General features: G+C 44.9%; 1 protein-coding gene across 4 annotated transcripts in view; it reads right to left on the bottom strand.

Annotated features, from left to right (window-relative positions):
- Positions 1-1,015: 1,015 nt before the first annotated feature.
- The window catches only part of IRAG1 (inositol 1,4,5-triphosphate receptor associated 1), a 74,207-nt gene continuing 47,768 nt past the window's right edge, over positions 1,016-27,454 (bottom strand). For 3 of the 4 annotated variants that reach the window (XM_037050069.1, XM_037050070.1, XM_037050071.1), the window contains 7 exons: positions 24,820-24,961; positions 21,627-21,676; positions 20,984-21,091; positions 18,438-18,505; positions 9,150-9,269; positions 7,705-7,839; positions 1,016-2,209 (listed from right to left, as the gene is read on the bottom strand). In XM_037050069.1, coding sequence (XP_036905964.1) covers positions 1,966-2,209; positions 7,705-7,839; positions 9,150-9,269; positions 18,438-18,505; positions 20,984-21,091; positions 21,627-21,676; positions 24,820-24,961 — 867 coding nt within the window. In that variant the 3' untranslated portion in view covers positions 1,016-1,965. Of the gene's footprint in view, positions 2,210-7,676; positions 7,840-9,149; positions 9,270-18,437; positions 18,506-20,983; positions 21,092-21,626; positions 21,677-24,819; positions 24,962-27,454 lie in introns of all 4 variants that reach the window. The other variant, XM_037050072.1, reaches the window with a different exon arrangement.

Below are 27,454 nucleotides of genomic sequence, written 5' to 3'. Positions count from 1 at the left end.
TTTAAAGAGTACCAGAGAGCACAGAGGAGGCTGTTACCTATTGTGGGGGGAGGAGTGGGGAGTTGCGGGGAGGTCATTAAAGCCCGAACAGAGGAGATAGTTTTGCTCTCGGTCCTGAAGAGTGACCAGAATAACAGAAAATGGCAGAAAAAAAAACTAGTGGGTGGAGGAACAGAGCTGTGAGAGAAAACAGGTTAGTCTGGGAACCAGAAATGGTTTGGAGGTGCTCAAGGACTGCTCGCAGTGTGGGACCAGAGTGCAGGGCGCCCAGGTGGGAGGCCACAGGAAGAGGCGATTTCGTGCAGCAGTTGAGAGCACAGCCCCTGCCTGGGCCAACCTGCCTGGGGGTGAGTTCCAGCCCCAGGATTTGCTAACTTGGTGTCCTCGGAGAGTTTCTTGGGGTTTTTGTGCTTCAGTTTCCTTGTCTGAAAATGGGAAGAGTAATATGCACTTCATAGTTTTCTGGTTTTCTTGAGGAATAAATGAATTAATAACCTATATTAATACCTAGAACCGTGTTTGTCTCATAGTAAGTTTTATATTCTGAATATTAGCAACAAAAACAACTTCAACAAAACAAAAACAAAAGCAAAACAACAACAATAAAACCCACACAGAAACCAATCTCCCCAAAACCAATGAGGGATGAATGAAGGCTGTGAAGGTGGAGCGAGAAGTCAAACTGAAGGTGGGATGTGCTCTGTCAGGGTTCTACTGAACAGCTGGGGATGCTCTGAAACAGATGTTTGAGTTGGAAATTCCATTCAAACTGGAGCACGAAGGTGCAACTGCGCACTTGCATGTGGGCCCACGGAAGCTGAGAGCGCACCGTGTCTCCTCATTCATCAGAGAAGTGGGTTGACCGCTCCCAGTGGGAAGAGAACGACCAGGGAATAGTCTGTGCTGTACAGCAGCTTANAGGGTTCTACTGAACAGCTGGGGATGCTCTGAAACAGATGTTTGAGTTGGAAATTCCATTCAAACTGGAGCACGAAGGTGCAACTGCGGACTTGCATGTGGGCCCACGGAAGCTGAGAGCGCACCGTGTCTCCTCATTCATCAGAGAAGTGGGTTGACCGCTCCCAGTGGGAAGAGAACGACCAGGGAATAGTCTGTGCTGTACAGCAGCTTAGTATTAGTACTTGAAATGGAGACCAGCAAGTTCACCATTAAAGCCACGAGTTTTCTGTGTTTTTCAAACATCTTAAATCCATGTGGAGAGCTCATTAAGCAGGTGCCTGGTGACTGCCCCATACTTAGTGAAAATCTGTGGGTTGGCTTTATCCAGAGCACTCAGAGCACAAGTTGGGATGGTTGCTGACTTCATGCATGTGTGTGCTATGTGTGTGTTGTGTGTGTACAGATGCATATATATTAATTCACATCTTCCCATAGAAATTCAAGCACTGAGCTAAACTCAGCCTGCATATTTTTCTGAGAGACCTTTCCCACTTCTGTAAAGAGAAACTGATTCCAAAGCGGCAGAGAGAGAGAGAGAGAGAGAGAGAGAATGAGATGGGAAATGGGAGGATATTCATGTTGTGACACCAAATTCTAGGCCTGATTCTTGGGATTGGAGTTAGGCTTTAGGCAAAATTCTTCCTGATTTCCTGCTGCAAAGAAGAAAAGGGGACGAATGAGTTTCTTACTGTCCCTTGCAGTGAAGGTGGTCTATTTCTTCTGGCCATCTGAGCTAAGTGACCTTCCCTTCCATTGGAGTTCCTGGGTGAAGGCGACTTCTTCATCCACTGGCTGCTTTCCCCGGGCAGTTCTGTTGGTCCTCCAAGAACATCAGGTACTGTGCATGAACAGCTTCCACAGAGGAGCTGATTGTGAAGGGACCCCTGCTCATCCCCTGACGGGCCGGTGGCAGCATGCCCACGCCTGGGCCAACAGCACTACAACGTGGGGAAAGGGTGATGGGCTTGTGTGCTGGAGCAGAGCACTGGCGGGATGTCAGGTTTCCTACTGCTCTGTGGGCTGCTCATGCTGGAGTCCTGAGTTCCACCAGGAGTCCCTCTGGGATGCTGAGCAGGTGGATCTTCCAAGGGGCCCATCGGCCTGCTCCACACAAGAGTTGTAGGAGTTGTACAGCCCCAACACAATAGTCAAGACCAGCATCGCTGCAGCCATCATCCAGATGACTTGCCAGTGCTGACACAGTTTGGGATACATGACTTGTAAGAAATGAACCAACTCTTCAAGTTTGCTGTCAAATGAGAAAATAGACGGATGATTTAGTATATTCAGTCCATATATGATTCCCAGACCCATACTTCTCTGTCTGGACTGCATTCCATGCTATCTAGAGTATTGGTTGTTAAACCCAGCAGTATGCAGAGCCACTTGGCAGCACTTATTCAAAATACCCAGGCCTACTGAGTAAGAGTTTCCAAAGGTGTGCGCTAGGAACCCACAGTTTAAAGTTTCCCCAGATGATTTTGATGCCACCAGTCCAGAGCCTCGATATTGGGAGCTACTGAGACACAACACTCTGTTTACTTGTTTGATCAGTTGCCTATTCACACACCCTCTCACCTGTTTGTGAGATGGCCATAGACATATGAACTCTTCCAAGCTCCAAGACACAAGGTTGGCTGACCCTCCCCTCCATGCATCCAGACAGGATCAGCATCTCTTCTGCACTTAGAGGTACTAGTGACCAGTTCCAAGTTCTAATCTTTATCTGTCTCCATGTTCAGATACATAGTTTATTGTCTTCACTTCCACTTCTGACTATGTCCAGAGTGGAAGGATTATGCTAAACTCCTAAAAGGCTCTTGATTTTTAATGATAAGTGACAAGGAACCAGATCAACTTCAATTCAGTTCAAACCATCCCAGGGGCAACCAGAAGACTAGTGGCCTCCAGGGACCTCTGGGCCGCTTATTCAGGACGTTTCCTCAACCCCATTAACCATCATTTCCTAGCTTTCCCCTCCTCCTCTTTATCTTCACACTCTTTTCTCTCCCCTTTGCACTCTCTCTTTTCTCTCTTCCCTTTCATCTCTGTGCTCCTCCGCTTTTTGCCTGCTTCACTCCTCTCTTCCCAATGGCCTTTCAACTTTTCCACTCTTTGTGGACTAGTGAGAAGACATGTTACCAGAAGGTCTGCTTTGAAGAGTCTATTCTTAGAGCTCTCTGGAGAAGCCCTGGACACATTTATTAACCTAAATTTTTTTCCTGTTTCTAATTCCAGATCTATTTCAATATCTATCTATCTATCCATCCATGTAGATATAGATATTGGAAATAAGGCGATTGAGGGTCACCTAATAGAGGAGATGAGAAAAGGAGATGAGGGGCCTCCTGAAGACCTGGAGGCTCACATGGACACTGAAATATGCTATTCGCTGAGAAGTAGAGAGCTCTACTAGAGTTGAGAGGAAAAAGATGCCGTGACAATGGATGAAATGACTCAACGAATAACTTCTTTAGAAAGGGATCAGATACCCAAGAGTGCCTGCCACAGATGCTAAGCTAAGGCACTGATCGGTTTCTTTTCCATGTGGGAAACCCTCTGGTGATCATTTCAGGAACAATTAAGCAAAGCAAAACAATGACACATTAGTTGAGGTGAAAGTCATCAGCTATTTTCGCAACTGTTGGGAAGGGAGAGCTAGAAATGGAAGCATATTTTCTTTCAGCTTTATTTAGATTCCTTAGTTTCTATGTAGATATAATTGGATGTCAAAATGCCGTGTCATGGGCTGCATTTCGTTGCTCGAAACAAACTGCAATACTGGTGAGAATGCCTCTCTAGCCCCAACCGTATGGGGGACAGCAAAGGAGAAGGTCAAGATCTGGCTTTGTGACCCTTCGCTGGTCACCCACTTTCAGCCAAAAAAAGGGGTTAGGAATAGAATTTGAGTAAAAATAAAACTCCTTGGGAAATCAATTTTTGGTTGTTCTGTGTTCAACCCACCCCTCCACGGTGAGGGGTGAAGCTGCTTCCCCCTCACCTGAGCCGGGAGAGGGTCAGTGACGCTGCCTGGAGAGCTTGATCTGTGGCAGTACGGGGGAGACAGTGGACTGCTGTGTGTGCCTCACTCCTGAGAAGTCTCAGGAGCAAAGATCTCTTTGTAGCATCAGAGGAGGGGGCCACGATGGGGAAAACTACCCTTCCACCAATAGCCGGCCAAAGGTATGTATTTCACCTCAACTGGATGTAGTCAGGTGAAGGAGAGCTGGCATGAGCTGTCATGGGTCCTGTCTGGAAATGCTACGGAGAAGCCGAACAACGAAGGTATACTTCTAGCTGCCCAAGGACCAAGAGACGGATTTTTTTATAAAGAGTTTATTTATTTATCTTTAGAGGGGAAGGGAAAGAGAGAGGGAGAGAAATATCGATGTATGGTTGCCTCCCGTGAGTCCCCTGCTGGGAACTGGCCTGCAACCCAGGCATGTGCCCTGACTGGGAATCGAACTGCGATCGTGTGGTTCACAGGCCTGCGCTCAATCCACTGAGCTACATCAGCCAGGGTAAGAGATGGATTTTAAGTAGGCAGCTGGAAGAGATGCATTTAACCTCATAAAGGGACCTGCCCCTGAGAGGGCCTGAGCAATGGTGTGAACATGTGTGGTGCTGGGTGGGAGGAGTGGTTTTCTCTGGTCTCATACAGCACCATTCTGAACAAAGTCAGGAAGTCAGCCTGGAGCCCAATCACAATGATACCAGTCAAGTAATGCCTTTCCTTCTCCCCAGCTAGATTCCCTTTCTCAGTGTTAACCCCAGAGAGGTCAGGCACTCTGTCAGCTAAGCTGGGGTGGAGGGCAGGAGTGCAAGCAGGAGATGGAGAGAAGCCATGCTCTCCATCCCTACAGGACAGTTCCTTCATGAAGCAGACCAGAGCTCGGGGAGGGACTGGCCATTTTAATTACTGAAATGAGGTTATTCCTGGGACTTAAATTTGACCAGAGGGCTTACGTTTTCTGAGAGTTATTGGAAAGTAAAGAAATGAGCCTATTATCATGGTAACTCCATAAAACAAGTTTGAACAGGCAGTGGGAAAAAAGATAAAAGTTTTTGACACGAGACAGACATTTGCTGTGGGTGTCATCAAAGCAGTGAACAAAAAAGCAGCTGGAGCTGGCAAGGTCACCGAGTCTGCCCAGAAAGCTCATAAGGCTAAAAGGATGTTGTCCCCAACACCTGCCACACTGGTGGAAGAACGGTCTCAGCACTCTTTGTCTCAGTTGGCCGTTAAGTTTAATAGTAAAAGACTGGTTAACGATTACAACGCATCATAAAACCCTCAGAAGGAAAGGAGAATGTTTTACGGACCATTTGCTTCGTGTGGGGGGGGGGCAGTTTTTAAGTTATTTGGTTTTAAAACCAGTACTTTTTAATGGAGACAATTTGACCAAAAATCTGTCAGAATTTTGAGACCCATTAAAAGAAAGCTTAATGAAGAGATAAATAAAGTTTTCTGTTGCACCTTATGGGTCTTACTTATTTCGTGTATTACTTAAGAGTCCGAAGACTGTGTCCCCAGATTTAACATGGTTAAGATACTGGATGGATTCACCAGTGTTCATTTAAGCTGATTCTCCAGAAAGTAATATTTGTAACAGATTATATTATTATATATTATTCAGCAAAGGAGATATTCAGAGAAAAAGACTTCAGTGTTTGTTGTTTAATCTCTTAACTAAGGGGCCAGCTGCCGGGGTGGCCTCAGTGTTTGGTTTTGAAATTCACTAAGGAAGACACGGAACTTTTAATGACTTCAGACCTTGCTGGTTGATGAGGTGGCAAAATTTTGTGGGAAAATCATGACTGAATGCAGGTGGCTGCAGGCAATGGTGTGGGTGAAGGACTCAGACATTTTGAAGGGATTGCTGGGCTCCAAGACAATAGCCCTCAGGGCTCGTCCAGATTGGGTCACAGTTGACGGAGGGAGTCTTTAACTTTGAGTGGGCAGTTTACGTGATACCAGTGCCTGTCGTTGTGGAAAAGATGATGCCCCACTGCTGGGCCCCCAAAAGGTGAAGTTATGTGCCCGTGCTGAAGGACAAAGACCCTGCTCAGGGCTGTGCTGCTGGCTATGATATCCATTACCTGTGGTGTAGACGTGCAAATCTGAAAGGGAGCCAAGGTTGGAGAGAGAGCGAGGCAGCTCAGGATCAGTGGGACAAAAGGACACTCTCAGACCACAGATGCAAAGGGCAGCCATTTCCTTATGCTGCTGACCAGGAGCTGCACGGAGAGGGCCCTGGCACAGCCTTCCTTTCCCTGGGGTTTCATGAAATGGGAGGGAACCCCCAGTCATTTGAGATCAAATTAGTTAGATAAGCACTCCAGCCCTGTGCTTTGTAAACCAGACTGTTTATATTCTATGTACTCTCTCTGTTTAGTTCCCTTTTGTTCTTTCTCAGTGTTTGGAAATGTGTTAGAAGTTCCAGCCTGTGTTAGCTGTATTGAAGGGAGCCAGAGGAAGAGCTGTTGTCCTGGCCTGGGTCTGACTGTATTAAAGGGGAGGAAGGCATTGTGGCGGTCTTCGAAATAAGAGCAGAGGACACCAAGAGAGAGAAGACATAAGAGAACAGAATCCAGCTGCCTATTAGGAGAGGCGGTGCGTCGGGGCAGAGGTTTGTTTTCAATGGCGAAGCATTTTCTCTGGCTCTCCTAGGTAGCTCTTCCTGTGCACACTGGGGTCCACTCATGCAGGCTGAGAGACCTTTCACTACAGTTGAATCTTCCACCAGCTGGGCTCTATTGGTTGCTCCTATGTGCTTTGAAGCATATCTATCTCACATCCAATATTGATTTTATTACTTTATTGGTGCATGCATGTGATTTCCAGTCTGCCAGCAATGAGGCATAGACACACACCCTGTCCCAAGTTTAGCAACTAGTTAGGTAATTAATCATTTTGGCTGGAGCCATTCTTGACTTCATGATAGGCTGGGGGCCTAAAAACAAAGATTTTGGTGAAGTGTTCCAAGTTTGCTGCAACCACATTTTCAAACATTGAAATTCAAGACTTCTTGCTTGAATGTACTAGTAAGATAACAGGGTAGAATATATGAAGTTGGGGCTATCACTGAAATCCAGGTTGTAACTAGGTCAAGGTGCAGGATCTATACTCTCTTTATCTACATGTTATATCTTTATATATGTTTCCGGATTTGGAGAAAAATACTTGAAATTTAAAGTATATTTTTAAAGACCTCAAGTATTGCCAGTCCAAAGTGAAAACACTGTCCAAATGACCGAGTGTGTTTGAGTAGCATGGAGGAAACTGTTGGGGACTCACCTTTGCCACCAAGCTGAGTTTATGCCTTTCACCTGTCTGTTCTCTCTGCCTCTGTTCTTATATATGTTTTTTAAAAACCTCTAGGGCTTCAGACCAGCTCCCTTGACCTTGGATCTTTCATGGGGTTGGTTGGAAAAGGAGCTAATTGTGGGTGGGCCAGGAGGGACTCCAGTCAGGGTCCCTTGCAGTTAGTTTCTTGGCTCCTGACCATAGCCCCACCCCACACCCCACCACCTCTGCCCTCTCAGCTCTTGCAAACATCCCGTTATTAACTCTTCTGGCTCTTTGGGATTTCCTCTGCCTCCTCCCCCAGCACGAGTGTCCTCCTGGTTTCTGTAGGTTGCTCATTTGGTCCCTAGACCCACTGAGGCCCTGGACTGATGCCTGCAGAGATGTTGTGTGGTTAATGAACTGTGACCTGTTTCAGCAACGGCAAGGGCTCCAACCTGCTTCTCTGGTCCTTTTCCTCGTCCTCGGTGTCTTCTGCCTCTTCAGTTTCCTCGAGACTCTCGCTCTTCCGTTCCTCCTCTTCCTCCTTTAGTTCTTGAAGCTCTTTGGTCTTCTTTAGACCTTCCTGGTATCTGGAAGGCAAAAAGGAACAATCGAGTCTGGAAAGGCCAGGCACAGAGCATCCTTTCCTGAGGGGACTCGAGCACCTCCAATAATTACGCACGTCCTGTGGTTCCACACAACAGGAAAAAGCTGGGAAGCTCCAGTGAATCCCGTGGCCCATGTCAGTACAATTTCCCCTCACTCTTCAGTCATTCTTCCTGTTTATGAAAGTGTGACAATACTGACAGGGAAAAATGTGACTGGGTCCCTGTCCTACAAAACATTCAGTGGGGCTTAGATTGATTTGTTTTCTATATAACCTTGGAGCTTCAGCTTCTCACCTGTAAAATGGAGGGTCTCCTTCATCTCACAGGGTATTGGAGTGTTTTGAAGAAGTGTCAGGCATACGGCTTGATCTAGGGGGGATGATACCTGTCACACAGGCTTCTTGGGAAATTTTACTGAAGTGACAGGCATACAGCTTGACATAGAGTCAGACTCAGTAAATGTTTCCAGGGCCAATGGAAGCATTTACCTTCACCATTCTGAGTACAGAGGACAGCTATGGATTCAAAGACAGGCTTTCCAGGAGAAACCCTTTTGATTTCCTTCTTCCAGGATGAATATTACATCAAATATACACTTTCAGCTTGTCCTCCAGCTGAGTGTTTAGAGCTAGCTCAGCTTGGCCGGGGCAACCCCAGGGTGGGGTATGAGGCTGCCGCACAGAAGCCCTCAGGTTTCACACCAGTGGGAGGCTGTGTCTCCCTAAGAGCCACTGGGAAAGCAGCTCAGGATGCAACACCTGGTCAGAGGCAATTCTCTACCTGAGCTTGGCCTCTGATCAGTACTCGGACAAGGCAGAGTTGCTGTTGAAGCTCAGTTAGAGAAGAGGATGGTTGGAAGTTGGGGGGACTCCAATTCACAGGAAGAAGAAAGGCTGAGGCTGTTGCAGCAAGCAGCATTGCAGCTAGCTGCTCCTGGGCCTTTTTGGCAGCGACATGACTTGTCTGGGTGCTCAGGAAGCCTCAGGCACCACCAAGAGGAACCCACCCAGAGCCCTTGATTCTCAGATCAGTCTGGGCAGTAATGTTCTGGTGGCTTTTTGCCTAAAAAAGAGAGCAGTCTTGTTATTGTCTGACCACACCCTCTCACCCTGCTTCCTCCAGTTCTTCCTGTGGAACAGTACTGCTCTTTCCTATATAGTTCCTTACTGAGGCAAGGAGGTCCTGGGGCCACCGGTTGCTTCCCTAAATCCTCTAAGAGACAGGAAAGGCCCGTGGGAAGGTATCTTCTGAGACCTGCCAGGTGACCTCAGAGCAGCTGAAGTCTGACTCACCTCTTGTTGAACCCTTCTTCCTGCATCCCGGCCTTGGTCTCCTGGCTGATCTCCTGCAGGCAGCTCGGAGTTGGCATGGGAACCGAGGCTTCACAGTCTGGGTCCCCATTTGTTTTTCCACTAGTGAGAAGAGGGAAGTACAAGGCGTCCTTTCAGGGACAGAGTGGGCATCTGAAAACCAAACCATGTCTTTGGCCTGATTTCTGATCAGAAGTGAGGAAATCCAGTGGACTGAGTTCACTTCAATCCTTTTACTTTGACAAGATTTATAAAAGCCCTAGTCCATGCGCCCTCCCTAGACCCCAGGCATCAAGTGCTGTGTCAGTTTCCCCTTTTCCTCATGCTCCCAAGTCCACTCTATTCTTATTTCTGGAGATGCTGTGGGTGGACGGACAGCTATTGGGAGCTTGGCAGCACCAGGACGAGGAAGGTGGAGGCAGACCAAACGGTCAGTGTCATTTCATTCTTGTGTCCATCTTTTGCTTCATTCATGTAAATATCTACCAAACACTGACTGAATCACAGGCATCTTGTAATGTGCTGGGGATACATACACAGAGCTTAGAAGGGAAAAAGTCCAACAAAGGGGGGTGGGAATATCTAACTCATTACAAGTTGAGATAACTCTCTGTAGAGTATCAGAAAATAATGAAAGAATCTGCCTAAACTGAGTGGTCAGAAAAGGCCTGCACTGGTGTAACTGAAGCACAGACTTAAAAGATGAGAAGTCACTTCTATCTATGACAGAGGGAAGATCAGTCTAGGCAGGGGATGCAGGACATATGAAGACCCTGAGACACAAAAGATGCAGAGATGCTTGAGGACCTGAAAGAAGGGCAGTGGAGCAGGAGTTCACTTTGGGACGAAAGGCACCTAAGTGAAGATATGAGTAGGCAGCTGGATATACCAAAGTGAGTTAGAGAAGAGCTCTAGGCTGAAGAAATTCATTTGGCATCATCATATGATCTAGATGATATTTAACGTAAGTCAGGTGAGTACAAAGTGACTCTTGCATTTGATAATATGAAGGTCAAGAGGCATGACCTTTGGTGAAATGGTGGAAGCCAAAAACAGACTGGAATGGGCTTAGTAAAGAATGGGATGTGAGAAAGAGGGAGATGTAGACAGAAGTATTTGACGAGGAAGGAGAGTAGGAGAGTGTGTTGGGGGATTGCATAGCTAAAGAGGTGGGTTAAGAGATGAAAGCACATTTGCATGTGAGTAGAAACGATCCAGTAGAGGAGAAGAGAGAAAGAGGATAACCAAAGGAACACATTGTTTGAAAAGGGAAGCAGAGACGGACCAAAGAAAGATTGAGAAACCACCTTGGTTAAAACAAAGAGAGGACGGTAGGTTGTAGGTTGTGAGATGGCTGGGCAGTGCTAGGAGCCCATTGGAAATATGGGATCACATGTTTAAAGGAACTATCCTGATGGTGATGCCTTCCCTATAGATCAGGGGTGTCAAACTCATTTTCACTGGGGGTCACATCAGCTTTGCAGTTGCCTTCAAAGTGCTGAATGTAATTTTAGGACTGTATAAATGTAACTACTCCTCAACTAGGGGCAAGGAGCTCAGCGCTGCCTCCAGGTAGAAACAAGATGCTGGGCCAGATAAAACAAGGTGGAGCTCGGTCCTTGGTTTTGCCACCTGTGCTATAGATCCCATGGCGCTCCTCCGTAACCAGAATCCCAATGGGAGTCATGTTGAGGAGGAACCCTCGAACAGGGCAGAAGAGCAAGCAGAGCTTTTCAGCCAGGACTCAGAAAGATCCCAGCTGCCACCCTGTCCAACCCTCAGACAGGCTCTGTGAGTGAGGCTTACATCTTCTCCTCATTCTTGGCACTGGTCTCTCCTCTCTTAGTTTTCCCCAGACCTTGTAAAATTTACATTTCATCAGGCTGGAAACCAAAACCCATTGTGAACAAGAAAAATAACACTCCAAAAATATCAGCTATTCATAACATTTCTCCTTTTGCAAATTACATTACCCACTCCCTTCCATGTGACCTTTGCCTAATGTGCAGTTTCCTATTTGTCCAAACAACTGGAGCAAGAGCAGAAAAACAGCTACAGCCAAGGGCAGGGAAAGTAATTCTTTTATCACATATAAATTAGAAATGGAATATTGGTGTCGGACTTTTAACTTCCCTAAACAACAGCTGTCAGCCTTAGAGGTTAATGATAGATGTGTCTGAAGGAGGACAGTGTAATGCAGAGGAAAGGCACTTACCTCAGGCAAACAAGTTCAAACCCCAGCTCCACCCCTCGAAAATGACTTGAGTATCCTGACCTGCAGATTCCTCAACTGTCAACTGAGGATAATAACACATACCTGAATGTAGTAGTGTAAGAATTAATGAAAAAGTATAAATAAACTTTCTACAATGTGGTACTCAACAAATGATATTATTTATTATTAGTTGTGAGAAAATTTATTGGTAAATTTGGGGAGCAATTTGAAGAAAATTTGGGAGCAATCCAAACCTAATCCATAAAAAATCCAAGCTGATAAATTACCAGGTGATCTTTTTATATCTTCAGGGGAGAGCTTGGTATAGATTACTGACACTTCAGAATCAGAGGAACCCTAAATGTGACTTTAAAGTATAGCAAAATTGACATAAGATTGCTTTAATAAACTTCTCAAATGTGTGTATATTGTGTGCTATAACACACTCATACACCTTCCAGTTTTGCTGACCAATGATGGTAAACAAAGTCTCACTGTCCTCAGGTTAATGGTCGGTAGAGACAAAAACTTTCCTTAGTAGAGACAGGAAGCCCATTTCAACCACTTTTTAACATGTGGATCTTTTGTCCAGGCTCCAGATGTCCCAGGTTGACTTAATTGCCCTCTTTAATTCAACTCACCTTCGGGGCTTTATCTCTTAACATGCTTTCAAATACATTCTCTCTTGACCCCCAATAAGTAGAGGTATTTATCCTATATATGAGGCTCTGTGCTACTTAAGACCCACTTAAGGCTCGTGAATGACCCCTAACATCAGTAATACTATTACCAATTTCTTGCCTGTTCTCAGTTGGACAGGCAAGAAAACGAAGACTCAGTGAGAGTAAATAGCCAGCTGAAGATCACACAATCAGTGTTTAGTAGAGCTCAGATTTGATCCTATGCAGTCTGACATTTGCCCATTTTCTTAACTACACTATATGCAACCTGTGTGAGGGATTATCCCATTTAAAAGAGGAGAAACCTGAAATTCAGCTCAGGTTGAATAAGTGATTTGTCTAAATTCACATTATTGGTGGCTGGTGGACCTGGCCGGGACTCTCTCCTTGGTCTTTTAACTTCATGTTAAAGTACACTTTCCACACATCCTTGAGCCCTCCGTTTCAACAGAAGTCTTTTCCCGGGGCTCTGAGCAGTGTGAGGGGTCCAGTGTACCTGCTGAGTGAAGCCAGGGCTGATCTTATGCTGGATCGTGGCTTGTGATGTGACCCCTCTTTTAAAGGTTGCTTGTTTAGAATGAGAGATGGGCTAAAAGAACCTCTGGTTCAATGCTGGGGGCAGGATTGGAAGTGGGAGAAACATACCATATGTAAAATGTTCGCTGTTGTATTCCTACCTCTAGACTGAGCTTACAGTGCTGAAATATCTTCTCCAATGACCTGAAAGTTTTTCCTTGTGTGTCTTTAAGGCTCTTTAAGGAGAGAAATACCTTCTCTCCTGTGGAATCTTTGCCAATGTTTCCCCCTCTCCCACAGTGTGATTAAAGTTGATCTCTCCTTTTCTGTGTGCCCTTTATTACGCCTCTGTTACAGCATAACTTGGAGATAGGGTATTATGTATATGTATATGTATATGTATGTGTATATGTATGTATATATAAATGCCCATCCCTCAGTGCATCTATGATCACAAGGAGAGAGGCTGTGTTTGAGTTAGAACAGTACTTGGCCCAGTGAGTACCTTTAAGTGTTTGCTGAGTTACATTGACTTCACTGTGGTCTATTAATCTTGTAAAATGGGCAGGTCCTCTCTGTAAGTGGTTATTTCCCGAGAACCTAGGGTTTGGGTTGAGCTGAAGGAATCCCTCTATTCAGGGCTGTAAACTTGGAGCTGAGAATAGCCTGTGCCTACCCTGGGGATTTCGGGGCCAAATGCTCATGGATCTTGGCATCTATTCCCAGCCTGAAAGTTGGAATGCTTTTTTTCTGGGATGATTTATGAAAATGAAACCCATTGTTCTCTTATGTCCACCAGGTCAACAATGTTTGTCATTATGCTCACTCTTGGTGACATGAAGGCTATATTGTCAAAATGTGCTGTTTGACTGGCAGGTATATTGGAGTCTATTTTTTTCCAGGTGGTAAACAGTAGTTAAAAGTGACAGGTATACTTACCAATGTACAGACAGATCTTATCCTCATGGGCTGAGCAATGTCTGTAAGCCACTCCTACTGCCACGGCTCCATCAGACAAGACCAGCCCAGGGGACGGACCTGCGCTAGAAAAGCTTCCTTACTCACTACCACTTAGTTCCAGGTTCCTGCGGTTTTCTGCTAGTTGACTGAGGGCTAATTCATTCCAGAACACTGACAGCACAGGGGAGTCGCTCACTGTATGTATGTGACGTCATAGGAAGCCTTTAAGCAATTTACTCTGGCTACTTCAAAAAAGTAGAAAAAATGGTTATTTTAGAGATGATGGTTAAAATTGCTCTGTGATTGATCAGTGTGATGGTCCCTTTTATTAAACTAGTCCTGCATGTCATCTATCTCCGTGGCTTTGCTGACCCCCACAGTGAACAGCTGCACACACTCCCTCACTCCCACCCCACTCGCCTTCCACTCAATACCCAGACAGCCAGTGACCAGGTCCTTTCGACAAGAGTCTTTCAAACCTAGCTTTTAAATCTATCCTCTTCTCTCCAGACATACTCGACATCTTTCTGTTCTTCTGGCTGGAGAACCCGTTAAGAGGTTAAAAGCATGAAATCTGCTGTTAGCTGCGTAACCTCAGCCAAGTGATGACTTCTGTGGGTTTCAGTTTCCTCACCTATAGAAGGGATATTAGTACCATATCTGTCTCATGTGATTCTTGTAGGATTAAATGAGATCATTAATATAAAGCAATTAGAACAGCACATGGCATAAATTAAGCATGTAGCAAATCATACAAGTAATTACCATTATCATCATCATTATTATTCTTTGACTCCATACTTACTCACCTTAGATAGAGTCTGGAATGTTCTTAACCTCTAGTTTGCCAAGTTAATATAGTTTTCAGGTTTCACTTTAAAAGTAAATTCCTACAGAAAACATTTTCTGAGGCCCTCCCTCCCCCAATGATACAAAATCTGGGCTAAGGCACTCATTTTTGTGTGTATTGTTTCCTTAGCAACCTGTACTTCCTTGAGCTATCACCCATCACATTGCATTATAACAGTCATCTATCTTTCCCATTAGAATGGGAGTACATTCTGGGTGCCTGGCCCTTGGCCATTAATTGTCAAAGAAATGAAAGAAAGAAAAACAATGAGTAAACAGCTTTCTACTTGTGAGACTGCTCTTGAGCTTTGTTCTGTTTTAATCTTTATTAAAAGATTAATAAAGACACTTTAAATATAGTAGTCATCCTCTATGCTCTATACCTGAAACTAATACAAAATGATATTGAATGTAAACTGTGATTTAAAACAATTTTAGGAAAAAATTTGGAATTCTATGCTGCAGAAAGGAAGAAGGAGCTCCTACCCTTTGCAACATCATGGATGGAACTGGAAAGCATTATGCTGAGCGAAATAAGCCAGGCAGTGAAAGACAAATACCATATGATATCACCTTTAACAGGAATCTAAACAACAAAACAAACAAGCAAGCAAAATGTAACCAAAGACACTGAAATTCAGAACGTGCTGACAGGGTCCAGAGGGTAGAGGGGAGAGAATCACAGGGGGAAAGGGGATGGACTCACATAAATAAGTATGAAGGACACATGGATAATAACTAAGATGGGGGGCGGAGATGGGAGGGGGGTGGGGAACACTGCGGGGGGGGGCAGGGCTGGGAATACAAGAAAGAAAACTGTACTTGAACAAAAGTTAAATTAAAAAAAAAATCAGGCTAATTTTGTTACCTCTTCACCTAAATATCTTTCATGATTTCTGTCACAGATGTAATGTCAAAGTTAAACACCAGCCCTTATGTTCAGAAACATTCCAAGCAGCCTCCCCTGTATGACTGGTCTGTGTCCAACCATGTGACAGAAAATATTGTTTTGAAATAAACTACTTCACAATTTAAAAAAACAATTTTAGGAAAAAATATTTTGTATATATATAAATCCCTTCTTATCTGTAGTTTCACTTTGTGTGGCTTTAGTTACCCATAGTGTACCACAATCTGAAAACATTACATGGAAAGTTCCAGAAATAAACAATTTATGAGTTTTAAATTGCACACTGTTCAGAGTAGAATGATGAAGTCTCAGGTTGTCCTGTTCGATCTTGTCCTGGAGTTGAACCATCCCTTTGTCCAGCATACCCACACTGTATACGCTGCCAGCCTGTTAGTCACTTAGCAGATCAATGGCCATGTATTAAAGGGACTATTTAACAATGGCCCTAAACTGCAAGAATAGTGATGCTGGCAATTCTGGTATGTCAAGAGAAGTCTTAAAGTGATCCCTTGGAGTGGAAAGGTGAGTACAGTACAATAAGGCATGAGACCACAGGAACATAACTTTTATTACAGCATATAGTTATAATTATTCTATTTTATGTTTAGTTGTTAATCTCTTACAGTGACTAATCTATAAATTGAAGTTTATTGTCTATGTGTATGTGTATGTGTGTGTGAAGAAACAATATACGTAGGGTTCCATGCTATCTGCAGGTGCAGGCACCCACTGGGGGTTTTGGCATGTATTCTGTGTGGATAAGGGGGGGCTACTGTATCACTTTCTATGTTTTCCTCTAAGTCTACATGCTCTTAGTCCCCTGTTGAATGAAGGGCAGTTTAATATGAAGTGACCTGCAAAAACAGGGCTTAGAATTCTCTCAAATCACAATGGGCAGCTCAGGCATTTTTCTGAGAACTAACCACAGGCAATTTGGTCTCCTCATCTTCCACCTTCCTAGCCATTTCCCTTCCTTCTGAGTCACTGTATGATTAGAGAAATGAGACATCTTTTTAACATCAAGCTGAATATAAAAATCTAGAAACTGGTGTATAGTAACGTATAATGCATTGTTTCACTTTAACAATATGGAAAAGGCAGCCAGAATTGACTGCATTTGTGCTAGAACAGAAGACATGAATTCATTTTTACTCATAGATTGTCTCATTGTCAAATCTCTTAGCACCATGTTAAATGTTTCCAGGTTCATGAATGCAGATAGAAATCACTTAGCAGCCACTAGAAATCCACAGGGGGAAGCTGCTGTTAGTCTTGAGTCTCTCCCCTGTTTGCAGGCATCTGTATAGGCTGGGCGTATTCCCAACAGGTGAGTCAGCCACAGCATGGGCAATGTGCCAGGGTGCTCTCTCTGGGTAGTCCATAGGACTGAGCTGCAGACATCTTTGTCACCATTGACATTCATCGCCACTTCTGATTTGGGGCTGCTGCCTGCTGTCCCCAGTTTCACAGCTCACTTTTTCCTACCAAGTTTAGCTCAGGTTCTTGATGATCCCCACTGCCTCATATACAAGTTCTCCGCTGCCTTGAACATTAGTTCCACAGGGTCCGAGCCCTGCCCCATCATGATTAGTCTCTTGAGGAGAGTGGGGACATAAATCTTCTTTTCTTATTAGCTCTGCAGGCCATGAGATGGAAGCAGAGCCATGTTGGGGGCCTCGCTGGAGAAGGGGGTGGTGCATCCAAATGGAAGGGAGAAATTTTAGTATGCTTCTCACTCAGGGCATAAGTGCTATTTCTAGAGAGATCCATAGGCCATGATTCTAGGAACCTGAGAAGATTCTTTAACCTTAATGATGCCCCTTTATAATTTCCTTATAGTGACCAGGAAAACAGGGAAACAAATGAACAAGAGTACCCTATACAATATCAAGGACCTGTAAGCTTATGTGGGATAAGGTAGCAAAAAGAGGAAATGCTGGGAAAACTTCAAGACTAATGTGGGGTAAGCCACTGAGGGACAGGTTTGTGGTTAATATGCCAAGAGGAGGAAAACAGGCTATGTCTGGGGGTGGTAAGCTTGGGAATTTGTCTGTGCCAAGAGGGGGCCCAACAGACATTCCTTAAAGGTCAAGCAAAACTATTTTAACAGCAATGAAATATAAAAAGGACTAAAGCTGTCTCAAGGCAAGGAGGAAGGAAGACTAGAGGTGGATGTTCTACCAAGTGAGGAAAGACACAAGGGGAAAGTTCTGAGAGGTGGCAGCTGTGATCCAGATGTTTTCCAGCAGGCAAACGAAAGAACTGAAAAGCAAGTTATAAACTCCTCCGAGTGTGTAGAAACAGCCTGCCTTGCCTTGGCTGAGGATGAAAAGGCCTACGAATTGCACAGATGTGTAGACAAGTTAGGCACAGCACACCCTGTTGGCTGCCCATCCAACACTCCTCTCCTTCCTCCTCCCTAAGAGCAACACGATTTTGTTTAAGAATCTATTCTTCTTTATGAAGCCATTTTGCTTCACAGGAAGCTGGCCCTCTCTGTCCATCGCCAGGGGATAGTTTAGGACCATGATGACGATCCCATTCCCAAAGCCTGTGACTGATGTTTAGAAAAGGGCCAGGCTCCAAATCTGCCAACAAGATAAGAGGGAAGGCTGAAGAAAGACTTCTGGGTTCATTCCTAAGAAAAAAACATGGGGAAAGATGGTCCCTTTTACTCTAGAAATTGTCATGTCTGGATAGGAGACCTGGAAGGTATTTGTTGGCTCCTAGCAACCATTTGTCACAAGTTTCCCGATGAAGTTAATATATACACTGGGCAGAGGCAAGGGGACTGTAGAGAGGCTGAGCTGGGCCCTGCTGTACCTGGAGCAGTTCCTCCTCTGGACACAGTTAAGCCCTCTGAGTTGGGGCTCCCTTGTATCTGTAGTCCAGAGAGTCGCAACCAACAGAGAAGGCTTTGATCTCTAGCAGACCCTTGACCTAAGCCACAACATCTTCCTCATTCAGGAGTTTTGCAAAGATTTCAGACGAAATCTTTGTGGACCTCAGAGTCCCACTTATGTCCCCTAGAACTTAATTTGCTTTCTGTCGCATTTTGGGAATGAGAGTAGGAGGAAAGGTGAATTGGGGAAATTTTCCTCAGAGATCCCCCAAGGTCAGAGGAAAAACGACAAACTTACTTTTCCAAAAGTGCAGGCAGTGCTGAGGTGACAGCAGGTAGATTGCTTTTCCCATTAGGTGATTCCGACTGAATGGAAAATGGGAGACACAGAAGTGAGGATTAGCTAGGAAGGAAGAAACCAGAGCTGCTGGGTGTCTGGTGATGCTGGGGATGCAGGGGCCCTGCTGCTCTGCCTCTTTCCCTGTCCTCACTCCTCACATTTTTGAATCTCCATCTGAGACCAGGCATTGGCCCTCTCCTCAGGCCTCTCTGTCCTCCTTTTTTGGGCACGGGCACAACTGGCAACTTTTACTTTTCCTCTTCCAAGTTTTGTTGAGAGAAGAGTTTACATTTGAGGCCCCATTCTGGAGAGGAGCCCTCAGTTTTTCTCTGTCCCCAGTTTACTGACTTGGACTAAATACCTGTGGCCTGCCTATCAAACACAGTCCCTGGGGGCCCTGGGACAGACTCATGCAAGCCTGTCTCTGCCCTAGAGACACAGCTCTGAGCATGCTTCTCAGGAGATGCCTGTCCTTACCAGAGCCCAAACTATCATACGTTTCTCTACAATGAATTCTCTAGGATGACTGCATTGTTTTGTTGCAATGGATTTGATTTCAGCAGTGGTTCTAATCCCTGACTACACATTAGAATCAGCTGGGGGAGATTTCTGAAAGTACTGATCCCACCCAGAATCTTGGGGTGGGGCATGGGCATAGAGTATTTAAAAACTACCCCATGTCATTTTTATGAAGCCCTGTTTGCCAACCCCTATATAAAAGATACATATATATCCTTTATACACTTGGTATAGTATGAGAAATAGATCCTTTAAAACACGCTAATTAGCCCTCCCTAAGCTCCTTAAAAAATTTTTTTTAGGCTCCTTTGTTTTAGTGGATGATTTGGAAGTTTATGCTAATCTCAGAAATTACCGAAAAGTTCAAGGCAGGAGGAGGTGGAAGAAGTTACAGAGTTCTTGCTACCTAGTGGCACAATAGAGCTTGAATCGACTTCGCCTGTTGCTTTCACAATCTGATCATTTCTTTGTAGGTTACTGCTAGTCATGAGTAGGGGCATCAAGAAACAACTGGAGAAGAATTAGACATTTTAGATAGCATTAACTAGATTCACAAAAACCTGGGATCTGGAAAATGTTATATAGGAACAATCTTTGTGTAAAAAATTGAAATGAATTTTTCGCTGATTATAAATAATACATTCTTACTATAGAAATATAAAAAGGCAACAAGAAGATAAAAATCACCTGTGGTTTTACCACTGCCCATAGATAACCATTATTATTTTACATGTGAGCTTCCAGAATTTTCTGTCTACACACAGAAAACCATTTTTTAAAAAACTACACAACAGAATTATACTGCATATACTGTTTTAATTGCTTTTTACTAATAATTATGAAAAAATTTTTGTGTCAATAAATATAGGGTTAGGCAAAAGTAGGTTTACAGTTATGAGTACATGAAACAGAGTTTATTCATGTATTATTGTTTATTAATTATTATATTATTTTCCATATAACCGTAAACAACTATAAGCCTACTTTTCACCACCCTATATTTACATTTTTTTTTAAAAAAGATTTCACTTAGCCCTGGCTGGTGTAGCTCAGTGATTGAGCACGAGCCTGCGAACCACACGATCGCGGTTTGATTCCCAGTCAGGGCACATGCCTGGGTTGCAGGCCAGTTCCCAGCGGGGGACCCACTAGATGCAACCATACATTGATGTTCCTCTCCTTCTCTCCTTCCCTTCCCCTCTGAAGATAAATAAATAAAATCTTTTTAAAAAAATAAATTAAAAAAGATTTCATTTATTTATTTTTAGCAGAGGGGAAGGCAGGGAGAAAGAGGGGGAGAGATGTGTGGTTGCCTCTGACACACCCCCAACTGGGGACCTAGCCTGCCACCTAAGCATGTGCCCTGACTGGGAATCAAACTGCTGACCCCTTAGTTTGCAGGCCAGTGCCCAATCCACTGAGCCTCACCAGCCAGGGCTATATTTATATTCTAAACATTATTTTAGCAACTACATAGAAACCTTTTATAGGGGTGTCCATAATTTATTTAATTAATCTTTTATTAATGGACATTTGAGTAGTCTCCAGTTTTTCATTGTTGTATAACAATGTTGCAATGGATTGAGGCAGGATCACATTGGGTTTCAAGAATTCAAGCTCCAGCATCAGAGAGCCTATGGTTCAAAGCTCAGCTCTACCACTATACAGTGCAGCCTTTAGCTGTTTGAGCCCATTGCGGAGGGGGACAAAATCATACCTACCTTGGAGGGCTATGGTTTGAGCATGAAAAAGGAGACTGCTTGTAAGCAACAGAGCTCCTTGCTCAAGGACACTAAGCAAGGACCTTCTAAGGTCAGTGGGAGATATGGAGCCTGGTCTATATGAGAATTTTAAGCCCACAGCCCAGAATCTGTGCTGGGAATGTCCTCACTTTGTTGACCCTGCCACCATCTAGGTCACTCCCATAAGAGTGAGCGTGAGGGAGAGGTCAAATCAAGCCAGCAGGCAAACATCACCATACTCACCAGGGCCGGTAAGGAAGGGATGGGTGATGAGCTTGCAGGCTGACTGGGCAGGTTCAGGGCATTGAACTTGGGGACCACGGCAACGCTGACCCTCCGGCGGGGCATGTTCTGTAGAAAAATGAGAGACAAGGCTCACTGTCATGGAGGGAGCAGCACCCACAGTTCAGAAACACCCTGAAAATACCAACTCATTCCTAATGTTGTAATAACTTTCACTGGATATTTGGGCTTTTGGGAGGTGATGGTGTTGGGAGCTGGTGTGGAGAGAGTAGTCCAAGTTGACACAAATTTTCTGTTACTGGTGATGTCTCAACATGTTTCTATTTGAGTTTATTAAGTCCTGAGGAAATAAAACAGAAATGACCCCCAGTCTCTGGTTAACATCCTGGATAGTGTATGGAAACTGTAGCAATTCCAAGGTTCATGCATCATTTCATGCTCATTTAAGGGATGGGATAGTCAGGAAAACCATGAGCAGGAGAAGGTTAGAGGGTGAGCTAGCAGGGGTGAGGATCGGAACTAGAGACTCTGTCCAGAGGTTCTCTGCCACCCGTGGATTTTAGAGTGAATGCTCTCCTGGGTGACTCTGGAAACTTCTGTCGTGCTTCCTCTGGGAGCCCTGGTATTCCTTGAACATGCATACCTTTCCCAGAGTGAGAGACATGGACCGCGCTGTGCGAGGGACCCCGTCTTCTGCAAGAGGAGGGAACAGAGAGGAGAACTCAGGTAAGATTTCAGAGTAGGCTCCAGCAGGAAACGGACAGTCAAAAACTAAGCCAAGATATCTATGGGCCAGAGGCCCCATTGTCGTGCTCTTCTCAGATTCTCCGCCTATTGCATTACCACCTCTGTCACAGCTTGTACTTTGGGGGTCTGCACTTTCCCTATGAGGAAGGAGAAAGTATTTTTTAACCTACTACATACAGCCCAGGGCAACACCAGACAGACTCCCTTGATTTCTTTCTCTGCTGTTTGGTGACTGATTTTTCCTCCAAGTTCTGTGTAAAGATGCAGTCCTTGGAGAGCCTTCACTTTCTGTGGGGTCCCAGAGCCAGCTCTCAGGGGTCCTACGCCTCGTGTCAGAAGGTGCACAAGTGCAAAAGCGCCCAGAGAACGGGGGCTGACCCGTCCCAAGAAGGCTGCAGGGTCAGCTTGGTTTCAGTTCCCTTTTCTTTTCTTGTGTCTGAGTACTTCAATTTCTCTTCCTGTAGATTCAGCGAATTCTTTTAGACTAATATTTGCTTTACTTTATCCAGCAAAAAGTATCTGTGGTCAAAGGGTCTTCAACTTTTCTAGTCAGCCAAAACAGCAGAACCAGAAAATATTCTTTGTATATAAAGAGTTCATACACATGATTAAAATACCAATCTTATAAGCGGGCAAAGGACATAAGTAGAGAATTTAGGAGAGTAGAAGTACACATGTCCAGTGAACATTTGAAAAGGTAAAAAATACAAATTAAAACTATGAGATGAGATACAATTTTGACCCATCAAAGTTAAAGATAGTTTTAAATAGAAAGGACAGGAATGCCAATGGCAAAATGAATTGACCATTATTGTAACCCAGGAAATGGAAATATCATTAGGTTATTTGAAAATAATTTGCTTTAGGAGCCTGATGAATGTCTTTCCCAAGCTAGTATTTATACTTCTAGAACCTATCTCATGAAAATAAATCCAGAAGGTAGACAATCAACATGTTTTATATTTAGAAAAATATAGGTATTATTTTAGAAAAAAATAGATGCTATTTTTTTAAATGTATATCACTTGTTTTGAAATCAGAGATACTTTTATTTCACTGTAGTCTTCAGAGTATCAGGCAAAGACAAAATTGCCAGAAGTCATATAAAGACTTAAAAAATAAACACCATATTAGGGAATGGCCATAGAGTATCTAATTGACACACCTGTTGGGGGGACACACCTGGTGAGTGGATACACCTGTTGCGTGGGTGCTGGCCCCTCTGCACCAGCCCAAGCTGAGCTGTAGCTTGGAAAAACAATGGAGTGAGAACAGATGTCTGAAAACCACTCGTTCACCATTCAAGTCTCAGCTACCATCTCGCTTCTCCCTGTAAGCACTTTCTCCTCCCCCCCAGACTGACGGTGGGGCTGTGCGGCGTGCTCCCACGGAAGTCTGCTTACTTCTGTCATAGCACTGGCTACATTGCTCTGCCCCACCACGGGTCTGGGAGCTGTCTGTGGTTCGGAGATGTGTGCCCTTGACTTCTGTATTTCTGTATCTCGTGGGCATACCAGAGGTGCTCAGTAAACATCGGTAGAATGAGTAGGTAACTGCTCATTTCATAAATCTTGGCTAATGTGGCTCGCAGTAGACATTGCACCTTGCAGGACAATAATGCGAGGGCCCATGTATTAGGATTCCTGTGATGGCAACTTCCCCAGCTTCCAACCCTGACAGACAGCAGCTTGTTCGAGGCCCAGATGTATGTGGGTCAGGAACCTCGCTGCCAAGATCTAGAGCAGACAGTCTGGAGCTGGGAAGTGTCACTGATATTCCCCAGGAAACTTGTGAAACCTCCTGTTTATAAAGGTTTCTCCATCTGTTATCATTTCTGCACTTTCGCTCCTCCTGCTCTTGGTAACACGGATGTTTGCATTCCATGGGATTCCTGTCGCTGAAGTGTCTGTTTCTCCTGCTAACACACGGTCAGCAGCCAGAGTCTTGACCCTGGCAGCTCCCAAGGAGATGGCCTGTCCCAAGGCACTGTCCTCCTCCTCTTCCTGGGCTGCTTCCCGGCCTGCTGACTCGTCTCTCCGCCACTCACTAGCCATACTCCCCGCGTGCATTACCCACTCTGAAGTCAGGCAAATCTTCTAAAAGTCCAACGTAAAAATGTCCAGTGATGTCAACTCATCAGTGACTGCTCATTGCCTAAGGGACAAAGGCCTGGCATATGGCCCTGGCTTATCGAGTCTCACCTTCAACTTGTCCTTTTCATACCCCAACACTTCAGCCACGTCAAACAGTTTCGTATTCCTCCTGCTCCAACCCACAGCCCTGTACGGGCTGTTGACTCCACCTGGATGTGTTTCTCCCTTTGGCCTGGAGAACCCCTGTTTTTACTTTAAGATACTGCCCAGACATTATCCCTCTGTAAAACTTTCCTTGACTCCCTCACACAGAATCAGGTGGCCCCTCTTCTGTGCCCCTATAGCGATTTTATAGAACGTTTTTAGAGTAGAGTATTTCTTTAAAACATTTGTCTTGCCCATGAGCCTGCTAGTTGTCTCAGCACCATCTCCTTTTTCCAGGCTCTCACTCCACCCCAACTGCCTGGACCCTGTCTCTCACTGGGACTGTTGCTGAGGCAGCCTTGCGGGATTCCTTGTCTCTGGCTTTGCCCTAGGGATGTCCTGGCATTAGCATAGTCAGAGGGAACCTTCTGAACTCCATATGTGATCATACCATTTCCCTGACTAAAATTGCTAATACTTTTGAGAGTAAAGTCCAAATTCTTTAGTACATGTAGCTTAGAAGGGGGCCCCAAAGCACAAAGGGTCTGGGGTCCATCGTTTCATGAAGTAGAGTGAGCTCTCACAGCCTGTGGGCTTCATGTAAATGGTCAGATGCTCCGGGTAATTGTGCCAGAACTCAGGAGGCACTTTGGGGCCATTCACGTTTTCTGGTTCTAGGCCCCCAGGCTTGCTGGAGGAGCTGCTGTGAAGTCCTTGTGGGCAGCACTGAGCAGGGGCAGTGAATCTTGCTCAACCTCAGATAGGTCCTAGGGCAGCCCTCAAATCTCAGCCTAGAGACACCAGAGACCCACAATGCAGCCGCAAGACAAGGGCAGGACCCTGGTTCCTTACCAGAGGGGCCGCAACTGCGGCTTGAATTCTGATTCGCCAGTTTTTTAAATTCCATGAGCTCTGCATGGTCCTTCTCATACGTCCTCTTCAGGTTCTCTACATACTGCATCATCACCTCTGTTGCCTTTGACATGCGCTTTTCCTGCAGAGAAGGGGAGAGTGAACACCCTGGCATTTAGCGGAAAGAAAGGCTCATTGGCACATGTTTGCACTGAGCGAGGCTCTTGACTGGGAGAATCAAAAGGATACAGGGACCAACCAGACGTCTCTTCCTTCTAAGAGCTTGCTGCTCACCACGTAAGCTGAGAGGCCCTCATAGTCACCTGTACTTGGAGGAGGAGTACAAGCACTGCCACAAGGCCTCAGGTGATGACAGGTGGGAGAGGGTCAGCTTGTGTCAGGGAGGCTTCCAGGAGATGGAGTGAGGGGGCTGTAGGGGTGTGGGCACCAGCTGCGCATTCAGATACGAACAACAGGAGGGACAAAGAGCATTTGGGACAAAGACTCCAAGAGCAAGGGTCCAGAGACAGGAAACCATAGGGTTTGTATCTAGGTAGAGGACTTATTCCTCAAACAGGAGTCCTTTGGAGAGTGAAAGGAAGTGCTATTAACAACTGTGTCAGGACCAAAAACCTACCCATAAGACCTGGAACAATAAAATAAATAGAAGAAACAGAGGTAGTAAACTTATGGACCCAGGTCTCAGGATTTTACGAATTCGACCCCAGAGGCAAGGTAAGTAAAAGCAAGCAAACAAACAAATGGGATAGATCAAACTAAAAACCTCTGCACAGCAAATGAGACCATCAACCAAATAAAAAGGCAACCATCCAAATGCAAGAAGATATTCGCAAATAACACCTCCAGTGAGGGGTTAATACCCTAAACATATAGAAAACGCATACAACTCAACAACAACAAAACAGTCCAATAAAAAAATTGGTAGAGGACCTGAACAGACACTTCTTCCAAGAAGACATACAAATAGCCAACAGAATGTGAAAAGATGTTTAACTCCACCAATTATAAGGAAAATGCACATCAAAACTACAATGAGCTATACCCTCACACCTATTACAGTGGTTGTTATAAATAAGATAATAAATAACAAGGATTGGAGAGGTTGGGGAGGAAAAGGAACCCTCACCCACTGCTGGTGGAAATGTAAACTGGTACATACACTGTGGGAAACAATAAAGAAATTCCTCAAAAAGTTAAGAATAGAATTGCTATATGATTCAGCAATACCTCTTCTGGGCATCTACACAAAAATTTGAAAATGTTTAGTCATAAAGATATATGAACCTCTATGTTCACTGCACTATTATTCACAGTGGCCAAGACATGGAGAAAGTGGAAGTGTCCTTTAATAGAGAAGTGGATAAAGAAGATGGGGTACACAGACTCATACACAATGAATACTCCTTAGCCACAAAAAAGGATGAGACACCGCCCTTTGCTGCAGCATGAATGGATCTTAAGAATATCATGCAAAGTGGAATAAGTCAGATTAAAGAAACGGGAACCATATGATTTCACTTGGATGTGGAATATAAAACAGAAAGTAACAAGTGAACAAACAAAATGAACAAGCCACAACTTATAAGTGCAGACAACAGTACGGTGGTTACCAGAGGGGAAACAGAAGGTGATAAAAGGGTCCAGTATATGGTGGTGGGAGGGGACTTGACTTTGGGTGGTGAATGCACAGTGTAATAGATGATGTGTTATTGAAGTGTACACCTGAAACGTATAATTTTATTAACCAATGTCACCCCAATAAACTTAATAGAACTTAAAAAGAATTATGCTGGGACAATAGACAAATACCAGGACTGTCTGGAAATCCAGAAAGTGCAGGTCACCCCACTTACATAGGGATCAGTAAGCAACTGGGTTTGTTCATAGGGAGTAAAGGCAGTTAGGGCCGGGTTAGGAAGGGCCTCGTCTTAAAGTAAGTGGGTGACACAACCAGGCCGCCAGTGGCAATCAGACTGATGGGAGTGAGACTGGAGGTAGTAAGCTGTGCCTGAACCTGCCTGGTGGAACTAGAGAGAGGCGAGGACTGAGACTCGGAAGCTAGGGGCGGTGAAGCCATTTGGAGAAGGCTGGAGGCTGAAGTGAACACCACACAGGAGCCTCAAAGCACATTTGGGAGAGCTGTACAAATAAGGACATTTTCCTCTGCTTATACCCCTTGGATCCTTCAGAGAGCACAGGCCAGAGCCTGACTGGCCACCGAGAGACACGCTCAGCGACCATGACCTGGAGAAGCTCTCTCCAGCCGTGAGCTGAGACCAGCCACTTCCTTTGAGCTCTCCCTTTGTGGCTGCCCTCAGCTGGATTGACTTCCTGCATGCTGCTGCTGAGTCAGGTGTTCTTCCTCCAGAAGATAGAGGGGTAGGACAGCCAGTGGCTGTCCTTCGTTCGTTCTGCAAGACCTGCTTGGGGCTGTACCCCAGGAATACCCCACTGATGCAATCAATGCAGCAGGACATAGGTCCAAGGTAACAGCGGCAGTGATAACAACATCCAGAGGCTTGCAAGTATTATAGCAACCCTCCATGGCAGATACTATCATCAGCCACGTGATGATAAGAAAAGCTGGAGCACAGAGAGCTGGGTAACTGGCCCA

Source organism: Sturnira hondurensis, unplaced genomic scaffold, assembly GCF_014824575.4.
Source record: "Sturnira hondurensis isolate 20B ecotype Veracruz unplaced genomic scaffold, ASM1482457v3 Scaffold0006505, whole genome shotgun sequence".
Taxonomy (NCBI): Eukaryota; Metazoa; Chordata; class Mammalia; order Chiroptera; family Phyllostomidae; genus Sturnira; species Sturnira hondurensis.
This window is presented reverse-complemented; position numbering and strand designations above follow the sequence as displayed.